We start from the raw sequence: 26,372 nt of genomic DNA, 5'->3' as shown, positions 1-26,372 counted from the left end.
AGGGTCTTACCCCTCAGGTGTTGCTTTCTATATGCTGCAAACCCAATCAGCTGTTTTCACACCTTCTTGTCTGAAGGTTGTATCCAATCTCAAGAAGTAGGTGTGGCCTCAGGTGAGTCTGATCCTTTAAAAATCACCTTTGTCCAGAGGTGACTGATTCTCCAAGGTAGACTGAGGGAATGTGCAGCTGCCAAGCTTTGGAGAGTTCTTGTTGACCCTGACCTCCACAGGCTACCAGGACGTCCAGACTTCCTGAGGTGAGACCACTCACAGTAGACTCTGGTAAGCAAGGAATTGATTGCAAATATCTTCATGCCTACTTTCCCTTATGCAAATACTTTTCATTTGCCTCTTGGCCTGCTTGGGTCTTGTCCAAGCAAACAAGTAGTTTTCTTCATTTTATTTCAATGACATCAATATTTAAAGTATCTGTAACTAGAGCAATTGCAATAAATTGATATTTGTAATATTGTTATTTAATAATTTTTATTTCATTACCTTATGTGGTATTAGATGTTTTTAGGTCTTAAATTTTCCCATTTATATGTATCTATGGAACACATAAAACACCTAAAATGCTGAATGTAATGTAGACATTACATGGTCTTTGTACAGATCAACATGAGTTAAATGTATTGAACTTATTATGATACATTTTTGTAAGGTCTTATTTGCTATCTGTTGAAAGTCTTCGGTTTGCGGTCTAGATTTGAAAAGTATTCAGACTAGATCCAATCACCTGGTAGGGACTCCCAAGAAGTGGCATTGATCATATGAGAAAATATCAGTAACACAGGTCTCTGGTCATGCTTCCATCAATTGCATCTCTGGATATCTTAGTGTAGAGAGGAAATTGCTGTGTAAATTATAATGTTTTTGGGGGGTGGTTGGTTTTAAAAATTGATTTTTACTGATTATCGTTGTAGCTTGAACATTCACCAGTTTGAAATGTGAAGGTGCTCTGATGGTCTGAAAAGACTGGGAAAAAATGCTTTCCTGAGCTAGAAATAGCATACTTTTTCCTTGAGAGGAAGAGTTTTGCTATTTAAGTTGGAAGCAAATACTCAACTGTTTATAGTTTTAGGACTCCACAATTTCAGTCAACATTGATTAAATTGAACAAGCTTAAATTATATGTAAACAATTTTGTCTTTGGAAAAGGGTATCTGTCACTTGGGAGATAGGAGGCATAGAGACCATTAGCATAGAGATGCAGTGTGTGCATGTATCGGTACCAGTCATGGAGAGAGAGAGAGAGAAAGAGATTGAGATTCTCTATGTGCTTCTGCACCAATCAGCTATTAAAAAGAACTCTGGCGTCATCCTGTCTCTTAGCCTTTGCTCTAATATTTAAGCTTTTCCATGTAATTTAGGTATGACTGAGACCATGGCTTATTTTAAACAATAAAGTTGCTAGGTAGTCTCTTCTCTAATTTCATCATTTGTGTTATAGCATGAACCCAATCTGTCTCTATTCACCACTTCTAGGTTTGTACTGTGGGTAAGCAAATAGGTAAATCAGATAGAGTTCAAGCAGACAAGCTTTGTCCAAAGGCTGTTTTTTGTTTTGTTTTGTTTTTCTAATCAGGGTAAAAGAATGATTACTCTTGCTTTTTCTCTTTAATTTCTAGAAACATGGATTCCGAAGGATTCATGCAAGCTTTCCAAAATGAACTAACCTGCTCCATCTGTATGAACTACTTCATAGACCCCGTCACCATAGACTGTGGGCACAGCTTTTGCCGTCCCTGCCTGTACCTCTGCTGGGAGGAAGACCAGACTCCAAAGAGCTGCCCTGAGTGCAGGGGACTATCAGAGAAGCCCGATTTCAAAACCAATATTGTACTCAAGAGGCTGGCTTCCCTCGCCAGACAGGACGCAGCTAAACAAACCAACAGCTCGGAGGCGCAGATCTGCGTGACACACAAAGAAGCCAAAGGACTCTTCTGTGAGGTTGACAAGACCCTGCTCTGTGGCCCCTGCTCTGCGTCCCCAGAGCATGCAGCTCACAACCACCGTCCAGTACAATGGGCTGCTGAGGAATACCGGGTAGGTGATACTTCTAAAGCAATTAGGAACCTATAGGCTCCTAAATCAGAGAGAAAGATGAAGATGATAATGAAGCTGATGGGGATGGAGATGGTGGAGGTGGGGATTTCTCAGTGTGGGTCCCAAGATAGAAATGTATCATTTCAATGTTGTTGCCCATTTGTCCAAACATGTGGAAATGCTGCATCCTGGGGCATTTGGCAGCACCAGGCATACTGGCTTCTGATGTGAGCTTGAGGCTTTCTCAGTCAGGTTATATAAACATATGAGTCTCAATTTCTTAGGAAATGGATTCCATCATCTGTAAAGTTCCTCCAATTTTCTAGGATACATCTCTGTCATTTCTGATATTCAAAATATTAGAATCAGACTAGATTAATGTGGAAAAATCTGATCACTTCATTTTAAATCACGATTACTGGTTTTTCAATGACTCCCTTTGCTCATAATTAAGGGGATGAAATTTACGGTATCATCATCTGTGTCACTAAAGCTTATGGGTATTTTGCAGGAGAAACTTGTAAAGAGAATGGGCTCTTTATGGAAAATGACACAAGAAATGCAAAACAATCTGAATCTGGAAACTCACAAAACTCAGTCATTAGAGGTAAGGATGAAAATGTTCCTTTTCATTTGTATGAATATTGACATAATTCTAGCTTAGACTTTTAGCCTAGTTTAAGTTCCCAGTTAAAGGACAGTGGTCTCTTCCCTGGAGAGGTAGTGGTTTCAAATGACGTAGCAGTGATCACAAATATACAGGCCAATACAAGGTATTTCAAATATTGCTAGTATATGGGAAAACCAGGGCATGAAAATTATTCATAGTCCAAATTTTGAAGATTTGGGTAAACTTTCTCAGATACGGATGATAAGGGAACATTGCACTCAGTGTGGCTCTAAAAGAGAGGAGAGGAATAGAGTAGTACCTAGAGGAAAAATAAAGAATATTTTTTAAACCGTATACTATGGGGTTTACATCATTAAAAAAAAATATTTAGGAAAGTCAGGCAAAGGAACAGAAAAAAAAGAAGATTCAGGTAAGAGACAAAATAAAAAATGGACAAAGAACCCTGAAGAAACCTCCTAGGGAGAGAGCCTGGGACCCCTCTGATGGCTTGATTTAAACAGGGAAAGAAACTAGGAATATAGAGAAAGGATGGGCTGGAAGGACCAGCAAATATTCCAGGCCTTTTGAAATGTGAGGCAGAAAGTTTGTGAAGAACTTTCCCGATGACAGTAAGGAAATAATAATATTTGACGTTTTCTGTTGAGAATGAGGACGAGTGATTCTTTGAATCCATTATCTCTGCAGAACTATGTGGCCGTAAGAAAGGCGATGATCAAAGTTCAGTATCAGAGGATCCACCTGTTTCTCCAGGAGGAGGAGCAACTCCATCTGGAGGCACTGGAGAAAGAAGCGAAAGAGACTTTCCAACAACTCAGGGAGAGTGAATTCAGAATGACTCAACAGAAAGAGAGTCTGAAAGAAATGTACAGAGAGCTGACTGAGGTGTGCCACAAGCCTGACATGGAGCTGCTCCAGGTGAGAAGGGAGGTTCCATCCTCAGAGACAGAAGTACTATTCTGGGCACCGTTGCCGTGACATTGAAATGGTACCTGCATATACTCTTATCTCAGCTAAGGGATGATGTTCCTTGACTCCCATTATCTTATTTGTCCAGTCCCTTATTTCTCACAGCCTGGTAATCTTTGGGAGGTTTTTTTTAAAATCCTTTTATTAGCTAACATAGGACAAAATTATTTCAGTGTGATCAGGGGGACTCTCCACACAGATTATCCAAAGCCAGCAAAATTCTGTAGCCAGGAAAAGTTAACTTTGTTGGAATAATTTTGAATATATGTTCCCCTAATCCCTTGTCACTCTGTTATCCCATACTTACTGAAGACATTGAGGTTTTGCCCATTGTCTAGAAAAATTTAGAACTGGTAATCAATTTCAATGTATTCGGTAATTCATTTTGTATGGTCCCCTGTTTTGCTTTAATTGTTACCATAAATGATGAGATCTCTCCTTGGGAATAGGACAGGGCAATGAGTGACATTGGAGACCTAGATGTTGTTGCATCATTACACAGACTCTTTCTGGCCTTCTTCCTTCCGTAATGCACCCTGACTAAGTCCATCATGTTTTAGTTTAGGTTCTGTTATTAAGATAACCTCTAATTGTTCCTTAGAGAAGAATCAGAGAATAAATACCTTAATGAAAGGAACAAACAAGAATACTAAAGAAGATGCAAAAGGGCAGAACTCTGATGATTAACATCATCTTTTTTTTTTCCCTCGCAGGACTTGGGCAATGTATTGGAAAGGTGAGTTTACACTAAAGATTTCTGATTTCTGAGAATGTTTCTGTCTTTTTGATGAAGTAAATGTACAGTCATCCCTTAGTACCATGAGGATTTGGTTCCAGACACTCCCTCATGCCTAAATCTGAGTATGTACAATCCCTTATGCAAAATGACATAGTATGTACAAATAACTTACAAACATTTTCTAGTACCCTTTAAATAATCTCTAGACTACTTCTAACACCTATTATAATGTAAATTAAATGCTATGTAAATAGTTGCCTGGTATGCAGCATTTTCAAGTTTTACTGTTTGAAATTTCCTGATTTTTTTTCTGAATATTTTCCCTTCAGATTTCACAGTTTCAAATCATGATTGAATCCACAGGTGTGGAATCCTAGGAAATGGCAGATGGACTGTACATTTTTTGAGCTATTAACATTGTTTTTGTGGCTGTTTTCTATTTTATTTCAAAAGAGTTCCGAAGACCTTCTACTCCTTGGTCTCAGAAGTTTCCTGCTCATTTGGTTGATTTCAAATATACCTAAAAGGCTTCTGACATTCTGGACTTTGTTCCACCTCTCTAGCCTTACCACAATAAAACGTCCTGAACGAAATTTTCTAAGCTGTAATACAGGAAGAACCTACCTGAGTGAGTTGGAAGGTGAATAATACTGGAAAGAGGTAGATTCCCTAAGAGTGGGAAGAGGGGCTGCGATTTTGTTCCTAGAAGTAGCAGTGACTCAACCTGTTCTGTCACTGAAAGCCCCCTTGTAGGCTGGACCTCAGAGGGAATGGCTTCCTGGTGCCCACTGGGAAGTTAGACTTTCGGGACAAGGGCAGCCAGGCTGGAATTGGATTCCCTTGCTGGGCTGACAAGAGCAAAGCTGTCTGGCTCCGTGTACTCTTCCTTTTGGTGACTACTTGCTGACTGAAGTACAAAAGCTTTGCCTGAATTTGTGCTCTCTGTAAAATTCCCAGGATCTTTGCATCACCTGAGATGGAATAGAGCAAGTAAACAAACCTCAAAATTTCTAGAAATAGGGGCTTCCCTGGTGGCGCAGTGGTTGAGAGTCTGCCTGCCAATGCAGGGGACACGGGTTCGAGCCCTGGTCTGGGAAGATCCCACATGCCACGGAGCAACTGGGCCCGTGAGCCACAATTACTGAGCCTGCGCGTCTGGAGCCTGTGCTCTGCAACAAGAGAGGCCGCGATAGTGAGAGGCCCGCGCATCGCGATGAAGAGTGGACCCTGCTTGCCGCAACTGGAGAGAGCCCTTGCGCAGAAACGAAGACCCAACACAGCCATAAATTAAAAAAAAAAAAAAAATTTTCTAGAAATAGAATAATGACTAAAATGAATGGGGCATTAGAAATTTGATAATTTATATTTTGCAAAAAAGTAAGGTAACATATTTTTTTATCCCAAGAGTGTAGAATATAATGAATATCCAATTAACCTTAATGGGAGAATTCTGATGAAATATCTTGGATTAAAAACGGCTTCTTTTGAAGATTAGGATTGGCATGTATATGCTACTATGTATAAAATAGATAGCTAATGAGAACCAACTGTATAGCACAGGGAACTCTACTCAGTGCTGTGTGGTGACCTAAATGGGAAGGAAATCCAAAAAAGAGGGTATATATATATATATATATATATACATATAGTGATTCACTTTGCTGTACAGCAGAAACTAACACAATATTGTAAAGCAACTCTACTCCAATAAAAAAATATAATAAACTAAATTTTAAAATGGTTTCTTTTGTAACGGTTGTGTGATTAACCTTCGGCCCTGAAGTGTAACTGATATCATTTTTTTACAGGACTGATTTGGTACAGATGCAAAAGCCTCAGCCAGTGAACCCAGAGCTCACTTCCTGGCCTGTCAGTGGAATCCTAGACATGCTGAACAACTTCAGAGGTAAGAGTCAGCGCTTTGGTATCAGGCTTCCATTTCTTTGGTGGTTCTTGGGAAGGAGCCTTCTTTGATTTTATTTTTTCTGACATGAAGTTAGTACATGACTTTCCAAAGTTGTTATATCTTTTCTGCCAATACAGTCATGCCACAAAGAACAAGGCTGAACTTTGCAACCTATACTTTACTGCAAATGCAAAGCAAGGTACATATTTTTAGTTACATCTGAAATAGGCAGAGCAAGAAGAGAGCAACTGGATTGATCAGCTAGTTATAAAGAAATAGAATATTTAGTTCTCAGAGTAGCAGTTAATGTTGTATGTTTATTCAGTTTATTTCACTCTTGAAAGGTTATATATGGCATTGCTGGTTTTAATTTGTTCTATATTACAATTGTGTTTATCATGCATTATACAAAGAATATTTCTTATTTCTATAATTACTAACTTTTGACAAAATAGACTACAATTGGCTTAGGCAGAATCATTGTAATGCTGTTACATCAATCTCAAAATAATTGAAAGGTGAGGGATATGTGAACATGGTTAGTCATAACATGCTTTTAGAAGCTTCCAAACTATTCATTGATGGATTTCTATCAACATTTTTGCTTTGAAAACTTGCTAGGTAGAGACTCTAGCCCAACAAATACCCACATAATATCAAAGTGCTCTCTATATATTAAACAGTGTTAAAAACAAAAGACACAGGAAAAGTTTTCTAAAGTAAAGAAAAAAATAAAATTTTATGTGTCCTGAAATAAACTATCAAGAATTTTACATTAAATCATACTTCACAGAGTTCATGATATGTCTGTATGTTTTTTTTCTTTTTCTATATGATTTGAGGTGTTTCTGTGTGCTGTAGAGATAGTTATAACTCTTGTTCTTCATAGAAGAGCCAGTCTGAACTCCCTTTTGTCTTCGTTTTGTATTTCCTTGGAGGAGGGAAAATGAAAAGACTCATTGGGTAGAGAGCCTCTGCCTCTCAGGCCATGGAAATCCCACTTGTTGACCACATTTTTGCTCTTTCTGCAGTGGATAACGTTCTGAGTCAGAAAACGACCATTCACAATGTGAGCCTTTCTGAGGATGATACAACTATGATATATGGAGATGACCATCATGGCGTGTCCAGAGAGCTCCAGGGTGCAGAGAGTTTTGTGGCCTGGGGAGCTGTGGCCTTCACCTCCGGAAGACATTACTGGGAGGTGGATGTGACACACTCCTCGAACTGGATTCTGGGAGTCTGTAAAGATATCTTGACAAGCAATACTGTTATCAGTATTGATTCTGAAGAAGCATTTTTGTTATTTTCTATGAAAGTGAACAATCATTATATTCTGTCCACAAACTCCCCACCCTTAATTCAGTATGTGCAAAGGCCTCTGGGTGGGATTGGAGTGTTTCTGGATTATGACAATGGAACTGTGAGCTTCTATGATGTTTGCAGAGGTTCCCTCATATATAGTTTCTTTCCTTCCTTCTTTTCCTCCCCTCTGAAGCCTTTCCTTTGTCTTAGGTCTCCATGAATAGTCAAGTTCTGTGACCATTTATTAGATGAACTTCTCGTCGGAGGAAGTTACTGTCCTGAAACCTCATGTGAGGCTACAGGATGATACTTGACTGTCTCTGAGCCTATTGTAATTTAATGGAATATAATGATGGTATGTTTATAAAATGGCATAACCATGTTGAATGTATAAATTTGTTAATTAAATGATCTATTAATAAAAACTATTTATTATGGAGCATTTCTAGAATATAATCAACAGATATTCTTTTTTTTAATAATATTTGTATTAAAATAAAAATTATATATCATAAGGTCCATTTACATTTTAAGCAATGTGTTTTTCTTCCATAGTTGAACCATATTGGGGTAGAAGAATGAAGTGGTATATATCTCAGCCTAGTAAACAAAAGGAATAGCTCAGTTTTTTTTTCAAGTTTGACCTAGTTGGTTGGATCCATGTCTTTGACAGGTTTGGTCAAACCCTTTCTCTTTGTCAAACATTTAGACTTTCTGTAAACCCTAGTCATTCAGCACATCACAGCTCATCCACAGCTTTTCCAGGAGGTTTTCCCTGACTCCACAGACCAGTATAGTTCCTCTTATAACACACCCTCTGAGCATATGTCATCTCATCCTAATATTCAACAAACTTTCCCCAAATTACTAGATACTTTTTACTACCAGACTGAAAATTCTGAGAGAGTAAGGATGGCCTTTGACTTATTTACTACTATATTCCCACTATCCAATGAAGCATTTAGAACATAACAAAAATAAATATAAGGCAAATGAATGAACAAATACATGAGTGAAAGAGCTAATACGCAGAAAAAGTATTCTATCATCATTAAAATTTCCTAAAATGTAGCTAACATAATACACATAAAATACTAATGAATAATGTCAACCAAAGACAGGAAATTGATTTGCGGATTCACAGCCTGTGAAAATTACATCCTAAAGTTTGAGATATCAAGAGCTATAGAATAATATTGTTTTATACAATCGATTTTGAGATTTCCCTACAGTGACCAATATAACCTAAAGGAGATTATTACTTGCTGAGGGGACCTTCAAGATTGCAGAGGAGTGAGACGTGGAGATCACCTTCCTCCTCACAAATACATCAAAAATACAACTACATGTGGAACAACTCCTACAGAACACCTACTGAATGCTGGCAGAAGACCTCAGACTTCCCAAAAGGCAAGAAACTGCCCATGTACCCAGGTAGGGCAAAAGAAAAAAGAAAAAACAGAGACAAAAGAATAGGGATGGGACCTGCACTTCTGGGAGGGAGCTGTGAAGGAGGAAAAGTTTCCATACACTAGGAAGCCCCTTCACTGGCAGAGACGGGGGATGGCAGGGGGGAAGCTTTGGAGTCACAGAAGAGAGTGCAGCAACAGGGGTGCAGAGGGCAAAGCAGAGAGATTCCGCACAGAGGATCAGTGCCAACCAGAACTCACCAACCTGAGAGGCTTGTCTGCTCACCCACCGGGGCGGGTGGGGGCTGGGAGCTGAGGCTCTGGCTTCGGAGGTCAGATCCCAGGGAGAGGACTGGGGTTGGCTGTGTGAACACAGCCTGAAGGGGGCTAGTGTGCCACAGCTAACCGGGAGGGAGTCCAGGAAAAAGTCTGGACCTGCCTAAGAGGCAAGAGACCATTGTTTCGGGGTGCGTGAGGAGAGGGGATTCAGAGCACCACCAAAATGAGCTCCAGAGACTGGCGCAAGCCGTGCCTATCAGAGCGGACACCAGAGATGGGCATGAAACACTGAGGCTGCTTCTGCAGCCACCAAGAAGCCTGTGTGCAAGCACAGGTCACTATCCACCCACCACCCACCCCGGGAGACTGTGCAGCCCACCACTGCCAGGGTCCCATGATCCAGGGGCAAATTCCCCGGGAGAACACATGGCAACCCTCAGGCTCTTGCAACATCACGCTGGCCTCTGCCACCACAAGCTTGCCCCGCATTCCATACCCCTCCCTCCTCCCGGCTTGAGTGAGTCAGGGCCCCCTAATCAGCTGCTACTTTAACCCCATCCTGTCTGGGCGGGAACAGATGCCCTCAGGCGACCTACACACAGGCCAAAATTTAAATTTAGGGTCAAAGGCAAAGCTGAACCCCAGGAGCTGTGCGAACAAAGAAGAGAAAGGGAAATTTCTCCTAACAGCCTCAAGAGCAGCGGATTAAATCTCCACAGTCAATCTCATGTACCCTGCATCTCTGGAATACCTGAATAGATAATGAATCATCCCAAAATTGAGGTGATGGACTTTGGGAGCAACTGTAGACCTGGGGTATGCTTTCTACATCTAATTTGTTTCTGGTTTTATGTTTATCTTAGTTTAGTATTTAGAGCTTACTAACATTGGTAAATTTGTTTATTGATTTGGTTGCTCTCTTCTTTTATTTTATATATAAATATATTTTTTCCCCTTTTTCTCTTTTTGTGAGTGTGTATGTGTATGCTTCGTTGTGTGATACTGTCAGTATACCTTTGCTTTTACCATTTGTCCTGGTTTCAGTCTGCCTATTTTTTTTTTTTTTTTTTGTATAGTATTTAGCATTTGTTATCACTGGTGGATTGGTTTTTTGGTTAGGTTGCTCTCTTCTTTCTTTCTCTCTTTTTTGTTTTTTCTTTTTTATATCACTTTTTTCTTTTTTTCTTTATAATAATAATTTTTAATTCTTTTTATTTTAATAACTTTATTTTCTTTTTTCCCTCTTTCTTTTTTTTTTTCTCCCTTTTCTTCTGAGCTATGTGGCTGACAGGGTCTTGGTGCTCCAGCCGGGTGTCAGGCCTGAGACTCTGAGGTGGGAGAGCTGAGCTCAGGACATGGGTCCACCAGAGACCTCTCAGCCCCACATAATATCAAACAGTGAAAGCTCTCCTAGAGATCTCCATCTCAATGTTAAGACCCAGCTCCACTCAACAACCAGCAAGCTACAGTGCTGGACACCCTATGCCAAACAACTAGCACAACAGGAACACAAACCCACCCATTAGCAGAAAGGCTGCCTAAAATCCTAATAAGTTCACAGACACCCCAAAACACACCACTGGAATTGGGCCTGCCCACCAAAAAGACAAGATCCATCCTCACCCACCAGAACACAGTCACCAGTCCCCTTCACCAGGAAGCCTACACAACCCACTGAACAAACCTTACCCACTGGGGGCAGACACCAAAAACAAGGGAACTATGAACCTGCAGCCTGCAAAAAAGGAGACCCCAAACACAGTAAGTTAAGCAAAATGAGAAGACAGAGAAATACACAGCAGATGAAGGAGTAAGGTAAAAACGCACCAGACCAAACAAATGAAGAGGAAATAGGCAGCCTACCAGAAAAACAATTCATAGAAATGATAGTAAAGATGATCCAAAATCATGGAAATAGAATGGAGAAAATCCAAGAAACGTTTAACAAGGACCTAGAAGAATTAAAGAGAAATCAAACAATGATGAACAACAAAATTAATGAAATTAAAAATTCTCTAGAAGGAATCAATAGCAGAATAACTGAGACATAAAAATAGATTAGTGACCTGGAAGATAAAATAGTAGAAATAACTACCTCAGAGCAGAAAAAAGAATGAAAAGAATTGAGGACAGTCTCAGAGAACTCTGGGACAATATTAAACACACCAACATTTGAATTATAGGGTCCCAGAAGAAGAACGGGAAAAAAAGGGACTGAGAAAATATTTGAAGAGATTATAGTAGAAAACTTCCCTAATATGGGAAAGGAAATAGTCAATCAATTCCAGGAAGCTCAGAGAGTCTCATACAGGATAAATCCAAGGAGAAACATGCCAAGACACATATTAATCACACTATCAAAAATTAAATACAAATAAAAAATATTAAAAGCAGGAAGGGAAAAGCAACAAATAAGATACAAGGGAGTCCCCATAAGGTTAACAGCTGATCTTTCAGCAGAAGCTCTACAAGCCAGAAGGGAGTGGCAGGAAATATTTAAAGTTATGAAAGGGAAAAACCTACAACCAAGATTACTCTAACCATCAAGGATCTCATTCAGGTTTGATGGAAAAATTAAAACCTTTACAGACTAGCAAAAGTTAAGAGAATTCAGCAGCACCAAACCAGCTTTACAACAAATGCTAAAGGAAATTCTCTAGGCAGGAAACACAAGAGAAGGAAAAGACCTACAATAACAAACCTAAAACAATTAAGAGAATGGTAATAGAAACATACATATCGATAATTACCTTAAATGTAAATAGATAAAATCTTCCAACCAAAAGACATAGAGTGGCTGAATGGATACAAAAACAAGACCCATATATATGCTGTCTACAAGAGACCCACTTCAGACCTAAGGACACATACAGACTGAAAGTGAGAGGATGGAAAAAGATATTCCATGCAAATGGAAATCAAAAGAAAGCTGGTGTAGCAATTCTCATGTAACACAAAATAGACTTTAAAATAAAGACTATTACAGGAAACAAAGAAGGACACTACATAATGATCAAGGGATCAATCCAAGAAGAAGGTATAACAATTGTATATATTTTGCACCCAACATAAGAGCACCTGAATACATAAGGCAAATGATAACAGCCATAAAAGGGGAAATTGACAGTAACACAGTCATAGTAGGGAACTTTAACACCCCACTTTCACCAATAGAGCGATCAACCAAAACGAAAATAAATAAGGAAACACAAGCTTTAAATGATACATTAAACAAGATGGACTTAATTGATATTTATAGGACATTCTATTCAAAAACAACAGAATACACTTTCTTCTCAAGTGCTCATGGAACATTCTCCGTGACTGATCATATCTTGGGTCACAAATGAAGCCTTGGTGAATTTAAGAAAACTGATATTGTATCAAGTGTCTTTTCCAACCACAATGTTATGAGAGTAGATATCAATTACAGGAAAAAATCTGTAAAAAGTATGAACACAGGGAGGCTACACAACAAACTACTAAATAACCAAGAGATCACTGAAGAAATCAAAGAGGAAATCAAAAAATACCTAGAAACAAATGACAATGAAAACACGATGACCCAAAACCTATGGGATGCAGCAAAAGCAGTTCTATGAGGGAAGTTTATAGTAATACAATCCTACATCAAGAAACAAGAAACACCTCAAATAAACAACCTAACCTTAAACCAAAAGCAATTAGAGAAAGAAGAACAAAAAAACCCCAAAGTTAGCAGAAGGAAAGAAATCATAAAGATCAGGTCAGATATAAATGGAAAAATAATGAAGGAAACGATAGCAAAGATCAATAAAACTAAAAGCTGGTTCCTTGAGAAGATAAACAAAATTGATAAACCATTAGCCAGACTCATCATGAAAAAAGGGAGAAGACTCAAATCAATAGAATTGGAAATGAAAAAGGAGAAGTAAGAACTGACATTGCAGAAATACGAAGGATCATGAGAGATTACTACAAGCAACTATATGCCAATAAAATGGATACCCTGGAAAAAATGGACAAATTCTTAGAAAAGCACAACCTTCCGAGACTGAATCAGAAATAGAAAATATAAACAGACCAATCACAAGCATTGGAATTGAAACTGTGATTAAAAATCTTCCAACAAACAAAAGCCCAGGACCAGATGGCTTCACAGGCGAATTCTATCAAACATTTAGAGAAGAGCTAACACCTATCCTTCTCAAACTCTTCCAAAATATAGCAGAGGGAGGAACACTCCCAAACTCATACTACAAGGCCCCCATCACCCTGATACCAAAATCAGACAAGATGTCACCAAAAAATGAAAACTACAGGCCAATATTGCTGATGAACATAGATGCAAAAATCCTCAACAAAATACTAGCAAACAGAATCCAACAGCACATTAAAGGGAACATACACCATCATCAAGTGCGGTTTATCCCAGGAATGCAAGGATTCTTCAATATATGCAAATCAATCAATGTGATACACCATATTAACAAACTGAAGGATAAAAACCATATGATCTTCTCAGTAGATGCAGAAAAATCTTTCAACAAAATTCAACAGCCATTTATGATAAAAACACTCCAGAAAGTACGCATAGAGGGAACTTACCTCAACATAATAAAGGCCATATATGACAAACCCACAGTTAGCATCCTTCTCAATGGTGAAAAACTGAAACCATTTCCACTAAGATCAGGAACAAGACTAGGTTCCCCACTCTCACCACTATTATTCAATGTAGTTTTGGAAGTTTTAGCCACAGCAATCAGAGAAGAAAAAGAAATAAAAGGAATCCAAATTGGAAAAGAAGAAGTAAAACTGTCACTGTTTGCAGATGACATGATACTATACTTAGAGAATCCTAAATATGCTACCAGAAAACTGCTAGAGCTAATCAATGAATCTGGTAAAGTAGCAGGATACAAAATTAATGCACAGAAGTCTCTTGCATTCCTATACACTAATGATGTAATATCTGAAAGAGAAATCAAGGAAACACTCCCATTTACCATTGCAACAAAAAGAATAAAATACCTAGGAATAAACCTACCTAAGGAGACAAAAGACCTGTATGCATAAAACTATAAGACACTGATGAAAGAAATTAAAGATGACACAAACAGATGGAGAGATATACCATGCTCTTGGATTGGAAGAATCAACATTGTGAAAATGACTATACTACCCAAAGCAATCTACAGATTCAGTGCAATGCCTATCAAACTACCAACAGCATTTTTCACAGAACTAGAACAAAAAAATTCACAATTTTTATGGAAACAAAAAGACCCCGAATAGCCAAAGCAATCTTGAGAAAGAAAAACGGAGATGGAGGAATCAGGCTCCCTGACTTCAGACTACACTACAAGGCTACAGGAATCAAGACAGTATGGTACTGGCACAAAAACAGAATTATAGATCAGTGGAACAGGATAGAAAGCCCAGAGATAAGCCCACGCACATATGGTCACCTTATCTTTGATTAAGGAGGCAAGAATATACAATGGAGAAAAGACAGTCTCTTCAATAAGTGGTGCTGGGAAAACTGGACAGGTACATGTAAAAGAATGAAATTAGAACACTCCCTAATACCATACACAAAAATAAAATCAAAATGGATTAAAGACCTAAATATAAGGCCAGACACTATAAACTTTTAGAGGAAAACATAGGCAGAACACTCTCTGACATAAATCATAGCAAGATCCTTTTTGACCCACCTCCTAGAGAAAGAGAAATAAAAACAAAAATAAACAAAGGGGACCTAATGAAACTTAAAAGCCTTTGCACAGCAAAGGAAACCATAAACAAGAGGAAAAGAGAGCCCTCAGAATGGGAGAAAATATTTGCAAATGAAGCAACTGACAAAGGATTAATCTCCAAAATATACAAGCAGCTCATGCAGCTCAATATCTAAAAACAAAAAACCCAGTCCAAAAACGGGCAGAAGACCTAAATAGACATTTCTCCAAAGAAGATATACAGATTGCCAACAGACACATGAAAGAATGCTCAACATCATTAATCATTAGAGAAATGCAAATCAAAACTACAATGAGGTATCACCTCACAACTGTCAGAATGGCCATCATCAAAAAATCTACAAACAATAAATGCTGGAGAGGGTGTGGAGAAAAGGGAGCCCTCTTGCACTGTTGGTGGGAATGTAAATTGATACAGCCACTATGGAGAACGGTATGAAAGTTCCTTAAAAAGCTAAAAATAGAACTACCATATGACCCAGCAATTCCACTACTGGGCATGCACCCTGAGAAAACCATAGTGCAAAAAGAGGCATGTACCACAATGTTCATTGCAGCTCTATTTACAATAGCCAGTACATGGAAGCAACCTAAATGTCCATCAACAGAGGAATAGCACATATATACAATGGAATATTACTCAGCCATATAAAGAAACAGAATTGAGTTATTTGTAGTGAGGTGGATGGACCTAGATACTGTCATACAGAGTGAAGTAAGTCAGAAAGAGAAAAAGAAATACCATATGCTAACACATATATATGGAATCTAAAAAAAAAAAAAAAGGTTCGGATGAACATAGGGGCAGGACAGGAATAAAGACACAGATGTAGAGAATGGACTTGAGGACACGGGGAGGGGGAAGGGTCAGGTGGGACGAAGTGAGAGAGTGGCATGGACATATATACACCACCAAATGTAAGATAGATAGCTAGTGGGAAGCAAGCGCATGGCACAGGGAGATCAGCTCGGTGCTTTGTGACCACCTAGAGGGGTGGGATAGGGTGGGTGGGAGGGAGACGCAAGAGGGAGGGGATATGGGGATAAATGTATATGTATAGCTGATTCACATTGTTGTAAAGCAGAAACTAACACAACATTGTAAAGTAATTATACTGCAATAAGGATGTTAAATATATATATATATATCAGTAAACCAAAATAAGAAAAGCAGTGTCATATTTGTACATTAATTCCAAAAAGCAACCTATAAATGACATTGTCCCAAAGGGGTCTGTGTGCTGGGGCCTTTCTCTACTGTCCCCCCTGAGCTGGGTGGGGGAGCACCAGGCAGAGAATCTCCTGTCCTGCTGTTGCTGGGAGACACTGGGGGCTTGATCTGGAGTGTGACGGTGAGGGGCAAGAGAAATTTCCATTCTGAAGTTGTCGCCACAGATGTTCTTACACTAAAGTCCTACTTTAAATTTTTAAAACCAATCAATCAACAAAATTAAGCACTTCCTCCATGACAGAACATATTTAAACAAACCTCAAGAAACAGATTTCCAAGTTTTCCAAGACATTTGCTAAACTCTCTGAATGATGAAATAATCTTTCCAACTTCTTTGGTAAGTTAAAAATAAAAATCCATGATATCTAGAAACACATATGAAGGCCCATTTGAGGGTGGATTTGTGGTACAATCAGTGGTTCTTGGTGAGATGTTTGCAGAGATGGGTTTATGAAGATTATCCAAGGTGTTAAAGCAATCTTGTCCTAGGTTTCAGGAAATCTCATCATCCATATTAACCCTATCAGAAGACTGGTGAAATGCAATCACTTGGAAAAAGCGGGTGTGGTCCAGAGCTCAATGTAAGGACACTAAAGGAGACAAACTCATTCTTCTCCAGAACTGAGAGCCAGTGTTTGGAGCTCACCTGGCTCTGGAGACTTCTGAGAGCTACCAATACCACCCTTGGAAGCCTTGATCCCCGAGCGGACATTGTCCTATTACTTCTCCAGTGAGGATTGTTTCTACAGCACTTTCAGTGAGTACATAATTTACCATAGAGCAGCTCATGGGACTCTCCTGAGGGGAAAAAAACACAATTTCCTAATTTTAACAGAAAATTGAGGTTGTTTCATTGAAATAATCTTGTGTGCCAACTTAGTGAAATGACTGTATTTCTGTATTGTCATCTTGTCTTGTCATACATGTTGGAATTAATATGGTGATTAATTTTAGTTATCTGATTTTGTTCATCTCTTAGTTATTCCTGTGCATTACAAGGACTCAGAAAGTGGTTGTCTGATATCTTATACGTTTGTGTTTGATGTAGAGCCTAAAAATAATTTTTAGGACTATTTGACTCCATGTGCAGTACCTATTACAGTCTACTTTAAAAATGGAGTGTGCCTGTATACACAGGAGACATAATATCCTACACAACAGAACTAGGTAATGCATGCAATAATTTGGGAGAAAATATTGTTTTAAAGTGAAGTAAACGTTGTCTCTTCAGAAATGTAAGTTATTCTGACTGAAATTTTAAAGAAACTAGGAAATGATTGGGCAAGAGAAAAGTGACACTTGTGTACATACAGAAACATAAGAAAGTTGAGGAACCTCTGTACTTAACTAGTACAGACACAAGGACCCAATTTTTTAGCAAAGTCAGTTTTAAAAAGCATGATTTGTTTTTCGGCGCTGATTATTACCATTACATGCAAACTGCATCTTACCACAGGATGAAAGGGGTGCTTGATAACAGTTTTAAAGACTGAGAAGATATAGCCATTCTCTTTCATTTTTGGTTAGATTGATAAGTGTGGTACAGATAAGACAAGAAGGCAAACTCAACCGATTAGTACATCCATGTAAGTTGCTTCTGGTTAGAATAGGATCCAATTTGACAATGTTTAGGTTCCTCTTCATTATCTCTGAATTATTCAGAAAGTGTTTTGCAAAGAAAAACAGTGTTTGTGGATGTAGATTCAGATTGAGATAAAAAAGGACATCCAAAGAAAAATGCCTGACAATTATAGGAAATAATAAAAATACAAGCTTAGTCAAGTATGCTGCACTAAATCAATGACTGGCATTGAACATCATGATTGATTGTTTAGGGCCATCAGGACCCACCACATAGAGCTATAAATTAGGTCAGACTCCTGAAGCTCATGCTATCTAGAGGAAAATAAGATCTCAACAAACCTGAGGTTCTCCTTTAGGTAGGGGAAAAGAGGGCAAGAAGTAGTGTTGGTTTGGCAGCTGAGAAAACTTTCTGCAGCTCTTGAGAGTTCTCTTTGTGTCTCAGTTTTCCATTTCTGTCAAATGAAAAATCTTTTGTAAAGCAGTGTATTATTCAGTGACAATCTGTGTCTGATATTCCTTGGGCCCTTTTTGTCTTTGGGGTAGAGGAATAAACTCCTGATTTCCTTCCCTCAGAAAAATGCATTCAGACATCCCAGAAGCCTTCCAGAAAGAGCTCACCTGCCTCGTGTGCCTGAATTACCTTCTAGACCCAGTCACCACGGGCTGTGGACACAGCTTCTGTAGGTCCTGTCTCTGTCTTTTCTGGGAGCAAGCTGAAGACCCTGCCAGTTGCCCAGTGTGCAGGCAACGATCAGAGCAGACAAACCTCAAAACCAATTTTCTTCTGAAGAATCTGGTGTCCATTGCCAGAAAAGCCAATCTCGGGCAATTCCTGAACTCTGAGGAACATAGGTGTGGGACCCATAAGGAGACAAAGAAGATCTTCTGTGAAGCCCACAAGAGCTTGCTCTGTTTGGTCTGCTCTCAAAGTCAGGAGCACAGGGCTCACAGGCACCGTTCCACTGAAGAGGCTGCCGAGGAATACTGGGTGAGTGACGTCTGTGAGAGCGCTTGGAGAGCTGGAGGACGGTGCAGCTAAGAGATTAAAAGGATGTTACAGTCAGGACTCCCCTGGTGGCACAGTGGTTAAGACTCCATGCTCGCAATGAAGGGGGCCCGGATTCGCTCCCTGGTCAGGGAACTAGATCCCACATTCAAGCTAAGAGTGTACATGCCAGAACTAAGGAGCCAGCAAGCCGCAACTAAGACCTGGCGCAATGAAATAAATAAATTAAATAAATAAATAAATATATATATATATATTTAAATCTACTTTATTCTTTTTTTTTTTTATTTTTATTTTTGGCTGTGTTAGATCTTCGTTTCCGTGCGAGGGCTTTCTCTAGTTGCAGCAGTGGGGGCCACTCTTCATCGCGGTGCACAGGCCTCTCACTATCGCGGCCTCTCTTGTTGCGGAGCACAGGCTCCAGACGCGCAGGCTCAGTAGTTGTGGCTCACGGGCCTAGTTGCTCCGTGGCATGTGGGATCTTCCCAGACCAGGGCTCGAACCCGTGTCCCCTGCATTGGCAGGTGGATTCCCAACCACTGCGCCACCAGGGAAGCCCAAAATAAATATTTTTTAAAAAAGGATATTATGATCATAATGATGATTAAACCCTCTCTTTACTGAGTGCCAGGTACAGACCTAGTTAGCAATGACAAAGCTATGAAGAAAATGCTGAAGCATACCTGCCTTTATGGAACTTGTATCCAATGGCTGGGTGATAAAGTTAATTGAAATTATTTGGATGATACGTTATTATGCTCAAGGCTCTATAAAGCCTTCATTTTGAGAAAGAGTCTTTGGCTCTAACATCTACAAGTGCAAAAGGCTTTTCCATTGGATACAGGTTTCCTAACTCTGGACAAAGAAGGAAGATACAGTACATTGGAATTAGTAGGCAGCAAGCAGCACTACATCGAAATTCTGATGCAAGATGCCCAACTACCTGAAAATTAGCCATGCTCAATAAAATCCTGTTCCTTTCCCTAGATATATGATTCCCTGATGGTGTGTGGTTCTGCAGTGTGGAATCTTCTAAAACTGATCAATAGTGAGGAAGAATAGGGAAATGTGGTGATTTGTTACGGTCCTTCTAGTCTTCCTCTAGGTCCTGTACCTGACATCCCTGGGTACACTCCATCGTTTGGGGTCTGAAACCTCAATCTATTTGCTTTTCTGGTGTTAAAATTCAATTATTTTACAGGAGAAGCTGGCAAACCAAATGAGATCTTTATGGGAAAAGATCCAAGAAATTGAAAGAAATCTCAAGAAAGATGGCAGAGGAACTGACCCTTGGATGGTAAGTATGAGAATGTATTTCTCTTTGAAACAAGTTGAGGCAGACATGCTAGAAACTTATCCCTTAATAATTTGAGGTGAAATCATCATGTGCCATGAAATTCTGAGAATGGGTTGAACACCATTTAAAAAATTTTTCTATGTACCATTTGAACCTACAAAACCCACCTCTTGGGTTTTTTAGAATCTAATGGATCAGTAACTACAACAAAAGATCCACTAGAAGAATGTGTCACAAGTGCTAAGGTGGAAGCACATGGAGTGATGTGGACGATTCCATGCCCATGATTCAGGATCCCAGAGAAAATTTATGAAAATTTCTCATGTTTAAGATCAATCCCAGGTCTGAAGATCAAGTGGGTGTTTAAGAATCCGTGGGTTATTTCAGGCACAGATTTCTGTAAGTCATACATTCCAGAAAGTAAAGGGTGTATCACTGGGAACCACAAGTACTTCAGTCTGATTAGTACATGAGCCCAGGTGATACAAAGGAGACATGAATTTAAGGGGTGTGCCTGTCATCGTGAAAAGCGACAGCTCACTAGCTAGAGAGTGATATTGGTTCAAGCAGGAGAAAATGTGACATGTTAAAGAAAAACCTCAGGGAGAGAAGGAACAAGGAGAAAGACAGAGATGGAGAGTGAGAGAGTGAATCCATCAATACTGGGAGGGAATATGCAATGGAATGAGGATGAATGACCTTCCAAACAATATGGGAAGGAGGCTGTGGCCTTAGAGGGAGGACAGAGCCTGTTCATAGAAAAAAGGAGGGCAGAAAGAAAGGGCTATGAGGATTGGCACCTGTTTGAGGGCAGTAGGTGATATTCTTAGGAAGATCTTTCCTGAGGATACCAACCCTGAGAGTCAAATGGAACATGGCTGCTCAGAGAGAAACTCAGGCTGTGGAGTTTGGGAGGATTGAGATGAGAAACGAATTTACTTATTAACATTGAGAAGAGGATATTGCATATGCTATATGAATCACCCATACATTTCAATTGCTTGCGTGGGGTCTTTCAGATTTGAAAGCAGGCATATGAAAGAAATGATCCATGAAAAGATTTTCTCCAGATGTTTCAGGAACTCATGAATTTGATGAAAGTGGTTTGAGGAAAGGGTGGGTTTGGCTCTTGATGTAGTTAAAAACAATGAAAAATAAGTGAAGGAAAGAGGAATAAATTTGATTTCTTAGAAGATACAAATTTGGGATGGATGTAGCTTCTTGGGAGAGAACATGAATCAGAGCAAACTAAATGCTGTTGAAATCCATCTCCCAACAGTTTTATGTGTATCGATATGGAGACATGATTAGGAAAACTTATCAGATGGTAACTCCATTTCTTCAGGAGGAAGAAAATTACTACTTAGGGAGTATTATAAAAGAAAGCCAAAAGATTTGCAAGCAAATCAGAAAAAGACAAGAGGAAATGAGTGGAAAGAAGACAGACCTCAAAGTAATATACAAAGAGCTCATGAAAATGTCCTATAAACCAGATGTGGAACTGCTCCAGGTAAGAACTGAGGACTGGAAATATTTTATCTGAAGCTCACACCTTCAATGACCATTAAATGGTACCAGGGTTATATTTATTCATCTCTTGCATCCTAAGGTGGGAGTCTCTCCTAGTTGGAAATATTATAGATGAAATGCAACTCATCCAAACCATGATTGAGCAAGTTTTACAGAATTGTTATTATGGAGACTCCCCAGGAATATTCCCTCCTCAAAATCTCCTTTTGTAGCTTGCTTCTGTCAAAACCAGAAAGGAACAACTTACGTATTGTCATTCAGTTTTTTGATCTCCAGCTGGGCAATGGGAGAAACTTGGCAAAAGCTCATATATTTCCACCTCCTGTTGGGATATCCTAGGTTTGAGTTGCCTTTTTGGAGGGGCATATTACCCTTTTGGACAAGTCCTAGGAAAAACGAATTTACAGAGAGCTGAGGGTTGCAGCAATGAACAATCACTACATTTGTCCTTTCTCTCTCTCTCTCTCTCTCTCTCTCTCGCTCACTTGCTCTTTCTCTTTCACCCTCAGGTTTGTTAATTTATGAAGAATTTAGATTCTTTCAACACATTGTGCCAGAGTTTTCTTTAGGGAGAAAAAGGAAAATGGATTTTCCTGACTGTTTACTCGTGGTGGTGATTAGATCTCTTCTGAAGTTTTCCCCATAGCAAATCCTGGTTGGCTATTTATGAAGAAGTCTAATCTTATATTTTTTTATCTTATTTTTGACAGGAATTGGGAGACAAACTGAAATGGTAAGTCTGATCTTGTGATGCTTACCAGGGCGCTGTGAAAAAGATCAAGCTGCATTTAACAAAGGCAACACATAACTTACTAGATAATACTACATTGCTTGTGTGTGCGTGTGTCTGTGCCTGTTTTGCTGAGTATGATTTCCTGTTCCGCTTGAATCAGAAGTTAGCATCAGAAGTTTGCTCCTGTGGCTTAGAGAGGTATGCGCTGTAGAGCTCAATGCGGAAGTTTCTAAAAGGCCAGTTTTTTTCTGATTTAAATTTCAAAATCATAAACACATTGAAGTGCAAGGACTAGTACTTCCCAGGCATTAGGTGAGAGAGGCAAGTATCTCTGAGAAATGGGGGGGAAATCAGGTCGTGAATTAAAGTGAGAAAAAATTTCCTAAGAATGGCACGATCCCATCCCATGACTGTGGAGAAAAGGATTTTGATAAGAGAGTTGAGCTGAAGGATGCCGACTTTTTCTTAAAGGCTGTGGTTGAGAAGTCCTGGGCAGCAGAAAGTTTAACCTCATCTTCCTCCTTATAGGAGCGAGTCAGCACAGCTGCACATGCCTCAGCCTCTGCTGCCAGAACTCCGTGCACGACCTATCACTGGGCTGATGGACTGGCTTAACCGCTTCCGAGGTGAGTGTCACCCCATCGTTGTGTCCACCCTGCAAGGTCCTTCAATAATGGTTTCTATAGGCAATCTTTCCCTCTTCATCTCTCACCTTGTACAGAATAGCCTGCAAATAGGCATGTATAGACATGTGTAGTCACAGAGTCATCAAAATCCTTACAAAATACATGCAGGCTGGTGCAGGGATAGATGTGATTCAGGCCTTATCAATTACTTATAAATTTGATAAATAATTTCTATAATGGAAAAAAAGACATGCTCCAAAAATGGCTCCTTGAGCCCTAGAAATATCATCACATACAATGTCAGTTGTTCACTGAATTCTAGAAAACGGGTTATTAATCCAGGATATTCCAATTTCAGAGTCTAAGTGCAGTTACTTAGAGTTCAAAAACATTTTTGCTTGAAAGTTTCTTGGCAGTTGAATGTATGATGTGTTTTTTTCCATTAATATAATCAGAAAAATATATATAAGCCACAAAAATTAAATGCAGAAACCAGGATTTGTGAACAACAAGAAAGCAAATTGGTGGTTGATGAGCCAAATAGAGCTTCATGATAAACCTAACCCTGGAGGGTAACTTAGCAGGAAGTGGAAGATTAGGCCTCACGTTGGAACCACATATCAAAGGCGGAAATTCCTACCAGGAAACCACTTTTAAGAAGCCATCCTTAGGTTTTGTTTCTGCAGTGTCCATTTGCTAACTTAAATGAGATGTTAGAATGATCACCAATTCTCTATTCTACAATGTATTTTTTTTTCCCTGAGCAGTGGTGGTGGAGGTGGAGGTGAGTTATACTGTCACGGTCTTGGAGGTGATCAGCGCCCGGCGTCCAGTCTTTTAGATGTCAGGAAAAGTACCCAGCCAGAAGTAGCCATGACCTCCCTATCCTGTATAATCTCTGAATTTTTAGGAAGTTTTTTCCATGGTAACTAGTTATCTGTTTCCTCAGCAGATATCCCGACAATCTTTGAATCCAATGTTTCCAGTTAGAACTGCACTTCTAATAACCTTAAGGTTTTTTTTTTTTTTCCTCCCAGTGAGACCCTAGGTGGACCCTCTTCTCTCATAGATAATTTGATTTTTAACATTGATTTTGACTGGAGTATTCTCTCATCTCTCCACAGTAAATATTGCATTCAATAATGAAGTAAGCAGCCAGCACTTCAGGCTGTTTGATGACGTGAGAAGTTTGAAGTATGAGCATGACAGCCTCTGTGTGTCTTTGGATGGCAGAACATCGAGGTATTTTGCTGCATGGGGATCCCGGGGCTTCACCTCTGGCAAACAGTACTGGGAGGTGGATGTGGACGGCTCTTGGGACTGGGCTGTAGGCGTCTGTAAGGATTCCTGGACAAGGAAGAATGACGGCATACTGAAGGAATCCAACAGGGACAGCTTTCTCCTTGTGTGTGTGAAGGAGGATCACCATTACCGTCTCTGGACCACCACCCCGACCACTCCTCTGTACATAGAGAAACCTCTGGGCAGGGTTGGCGTGTTCCTTGATTTTGACAGCGGGAGTATGAGTTTTGTGGATGTTGCCAAGCGCTCCCTCCTTTGGAGGTACGAGGATGGCCTGTTCACTTCCCCTGTCAGGCCTTTCATTTGCACTGGCCACACGTGAGGCGGGCTAAGTCAGGACCCTGACTGGATGCTCAGGACTCCTTCTCCGAGGCAACCCTTCTCAGGTGCAGCAAATCAAGGATACTTCATTGTCTTTAGGCTCTTTCTACTGTAATGGAACCTCCTTTTATTGCTATTTGTTATATAGTGTCAAATGCAAACTTTTGTTGGTGTCTTCCATCTTCTTGACAATAAAAGCTTGCCTTATAGACATTTGTCTGGAATATATGATGTGGTTATTCACCTGTGTTGTGAGCTTGCTGAACTCACCAAAGTATGGGCGTGTGCTTCCCACTTCCTGAGACCCAGTACAGGAACCCAGGGCTTACACAGCATGGACAGACCTGGCCACCAACCAGACCCAGGTCAGCCCCCAACTTTCTCCTCCTTCCTTATGATCTACTCTGTCCTACACATCAATTCACCCTCAGGGTGAAAACCGATTTGACAGAGAAATCTCCACTGACCCTGGAGACGGGGATAAGTCTTCTTTTCTTAGAGAACCCAGAATTTGCAGGTCCTTTTCTTTTACAATAATATAAGGGAAAAGACCTAAAGAAAGGAAGTGCCTCATGAGGGGCACTGAACAAATCTTTGCCTGAATAAATTAATAAATAGACAAAACAATTATCTTATTGGAAAGGAGCTTTGCAATAAAAGTTAGGGACTAGAATCTAAAAGTTTAAATTTTCAGGATTTGAAGGTGGATGTCAAAAACTGATTAGATTATACACATTGAGCTTGAGCCCAATTGATTTTTAATTATCTTTGGAAAAGTGCATCTGTGTGTTGGAGGCTGTTTTAGTGTAGACACTAGAAGTGTGAGGGTGATTGTGTGTATTGCAATCATGGTGGTCTTACATTATTGTTTTATATTATTTTAATTTAATTTAGGATCATCACCTAGGCCATGAAGGATGAGATGGTAGGGCAGGGAACATTGTCTGTTCCCATTTTACCATCATACAATAGAGCATTGGTTTTTGATTTAAATGTTGTTGTCCCACACTGAATTGCATATTCACCATTGTAATTCCACCACTAAATATACTTCCTGTATATATTATGATAAGTTTTTCAATACTGGTTAATTAAATTTACTATCTAGCTTATGTTATAAAACTTACTGCATCCTAGTAGCAAGAGCCTCTTGTATTATCTGCTATTTGAAATAAAAAGAATCATGTCTTTGGCACTCATTTTACAGATTTCATGTTGAGCAAGGAAGCAAGTGGTATAATTTGCAACATGGTTTTCCAAATACGTTCAACATTTCAGCCAAGGATCGAACCTGCGTCCCCTGCATTGGAAAGAGGATTCTTAACCACTGGACCACCAGGGAGGTCCCTATTATATTTTTTGATGGTTCCTGAAAGTTATTTTACTTTGAATTATACAGGAAAAGAAATCCACAAGCGAGAAGCTATGTTCTATGGCTATGTCTTTTAAACAATGTTTTGCATTTACAAAAAATTTTTTTTCTTGATTAAAAGCACCAGCTGAAGATACAGGCTGCTAAAAATATAAGACATCACAAACCCATTAAAAGACAGTATGCCAAACATACTTATTAAAAACCCTTTAAGGAAACAAAGACAACGCAACCAACATATTTACCCACTGTGCTCAGCGGCCCTTTCCAATTGCCCTGCCTGTGTTCCCAATAACTGGAACTGGGAGTGCTTACCCCAGTGGGAGGACCCTGGCCTCACCCATG

General features: G+C 39.5%; 2 protein-coding genes across 2 annotated transcripts; both read left to right on the top strand.

Moving 5' to 3' along the window:
• Positions 1-1,635: 1,635 nt before the first annotated feature.
• LOC137772192 (tripartite motif-containing protein 64-like) lies at positions 1,636-7,816 on the top strand. Its single transcript, XM_068556075.1, has 6 exons — positions 1,636-2,049; positions 2,561-2,656; positions 3,365-3,595; positions 4,360-4,382; positions 6,194-6,291; positions 7,323-7,816. The coding sequence occupies exons 1-6, from the start codon at positions 1,636-1,638 to the stop codon at positions 7,814-7,816; spliced, it is 1,356 nt and encodes a 451-aa protein (XP_068412176.1).
• A 10,601-nt stretch (positions 7,817-18,417) lies between these two features.
• On the top strand, positions 18,418-24,656 carry LOC137772191 (tripartite motif-containing protein 43-like). The gene is made up of 6 exons (XM_068556074.1): positions 18,418-18,828; positions 20,048-20,143; positions 21,423-21,653; positions 22,384-22,406; positions 22,935-23,032; positions 24,157-24,656. Exons 1-6 carry the CDS (start codon positions 18,418-18,420, stop codon positions 24,654-24,656), a joined length of 1,359 nt encoding a protein of 452 aa, XP_068412175.1.
• Positions 24,657-26,372: the final 1,716 nt, after the last annotated feature.

The sequence above is a fragment of the Eschrichtius robustus genome, chromosome 11 (genome assembly GCF_028021215.1).
Source record: "Eschrichtius robustus isolate mEscRob2 chromosome 11, mEscRob2.pri, whole genome shotgun sequence".
NCBI lineage: Eukaryota > Metazoa > Chordata > Mammalia > Artiodactyla > Eschrichtiidae > Eschrichtius > Eschrichtius robustus.
The sequence above is the reverse complement of the archived record's forward strand: the minus strand, read 5'-3'. Positions and strand labels throughout refer to the sequence as shown.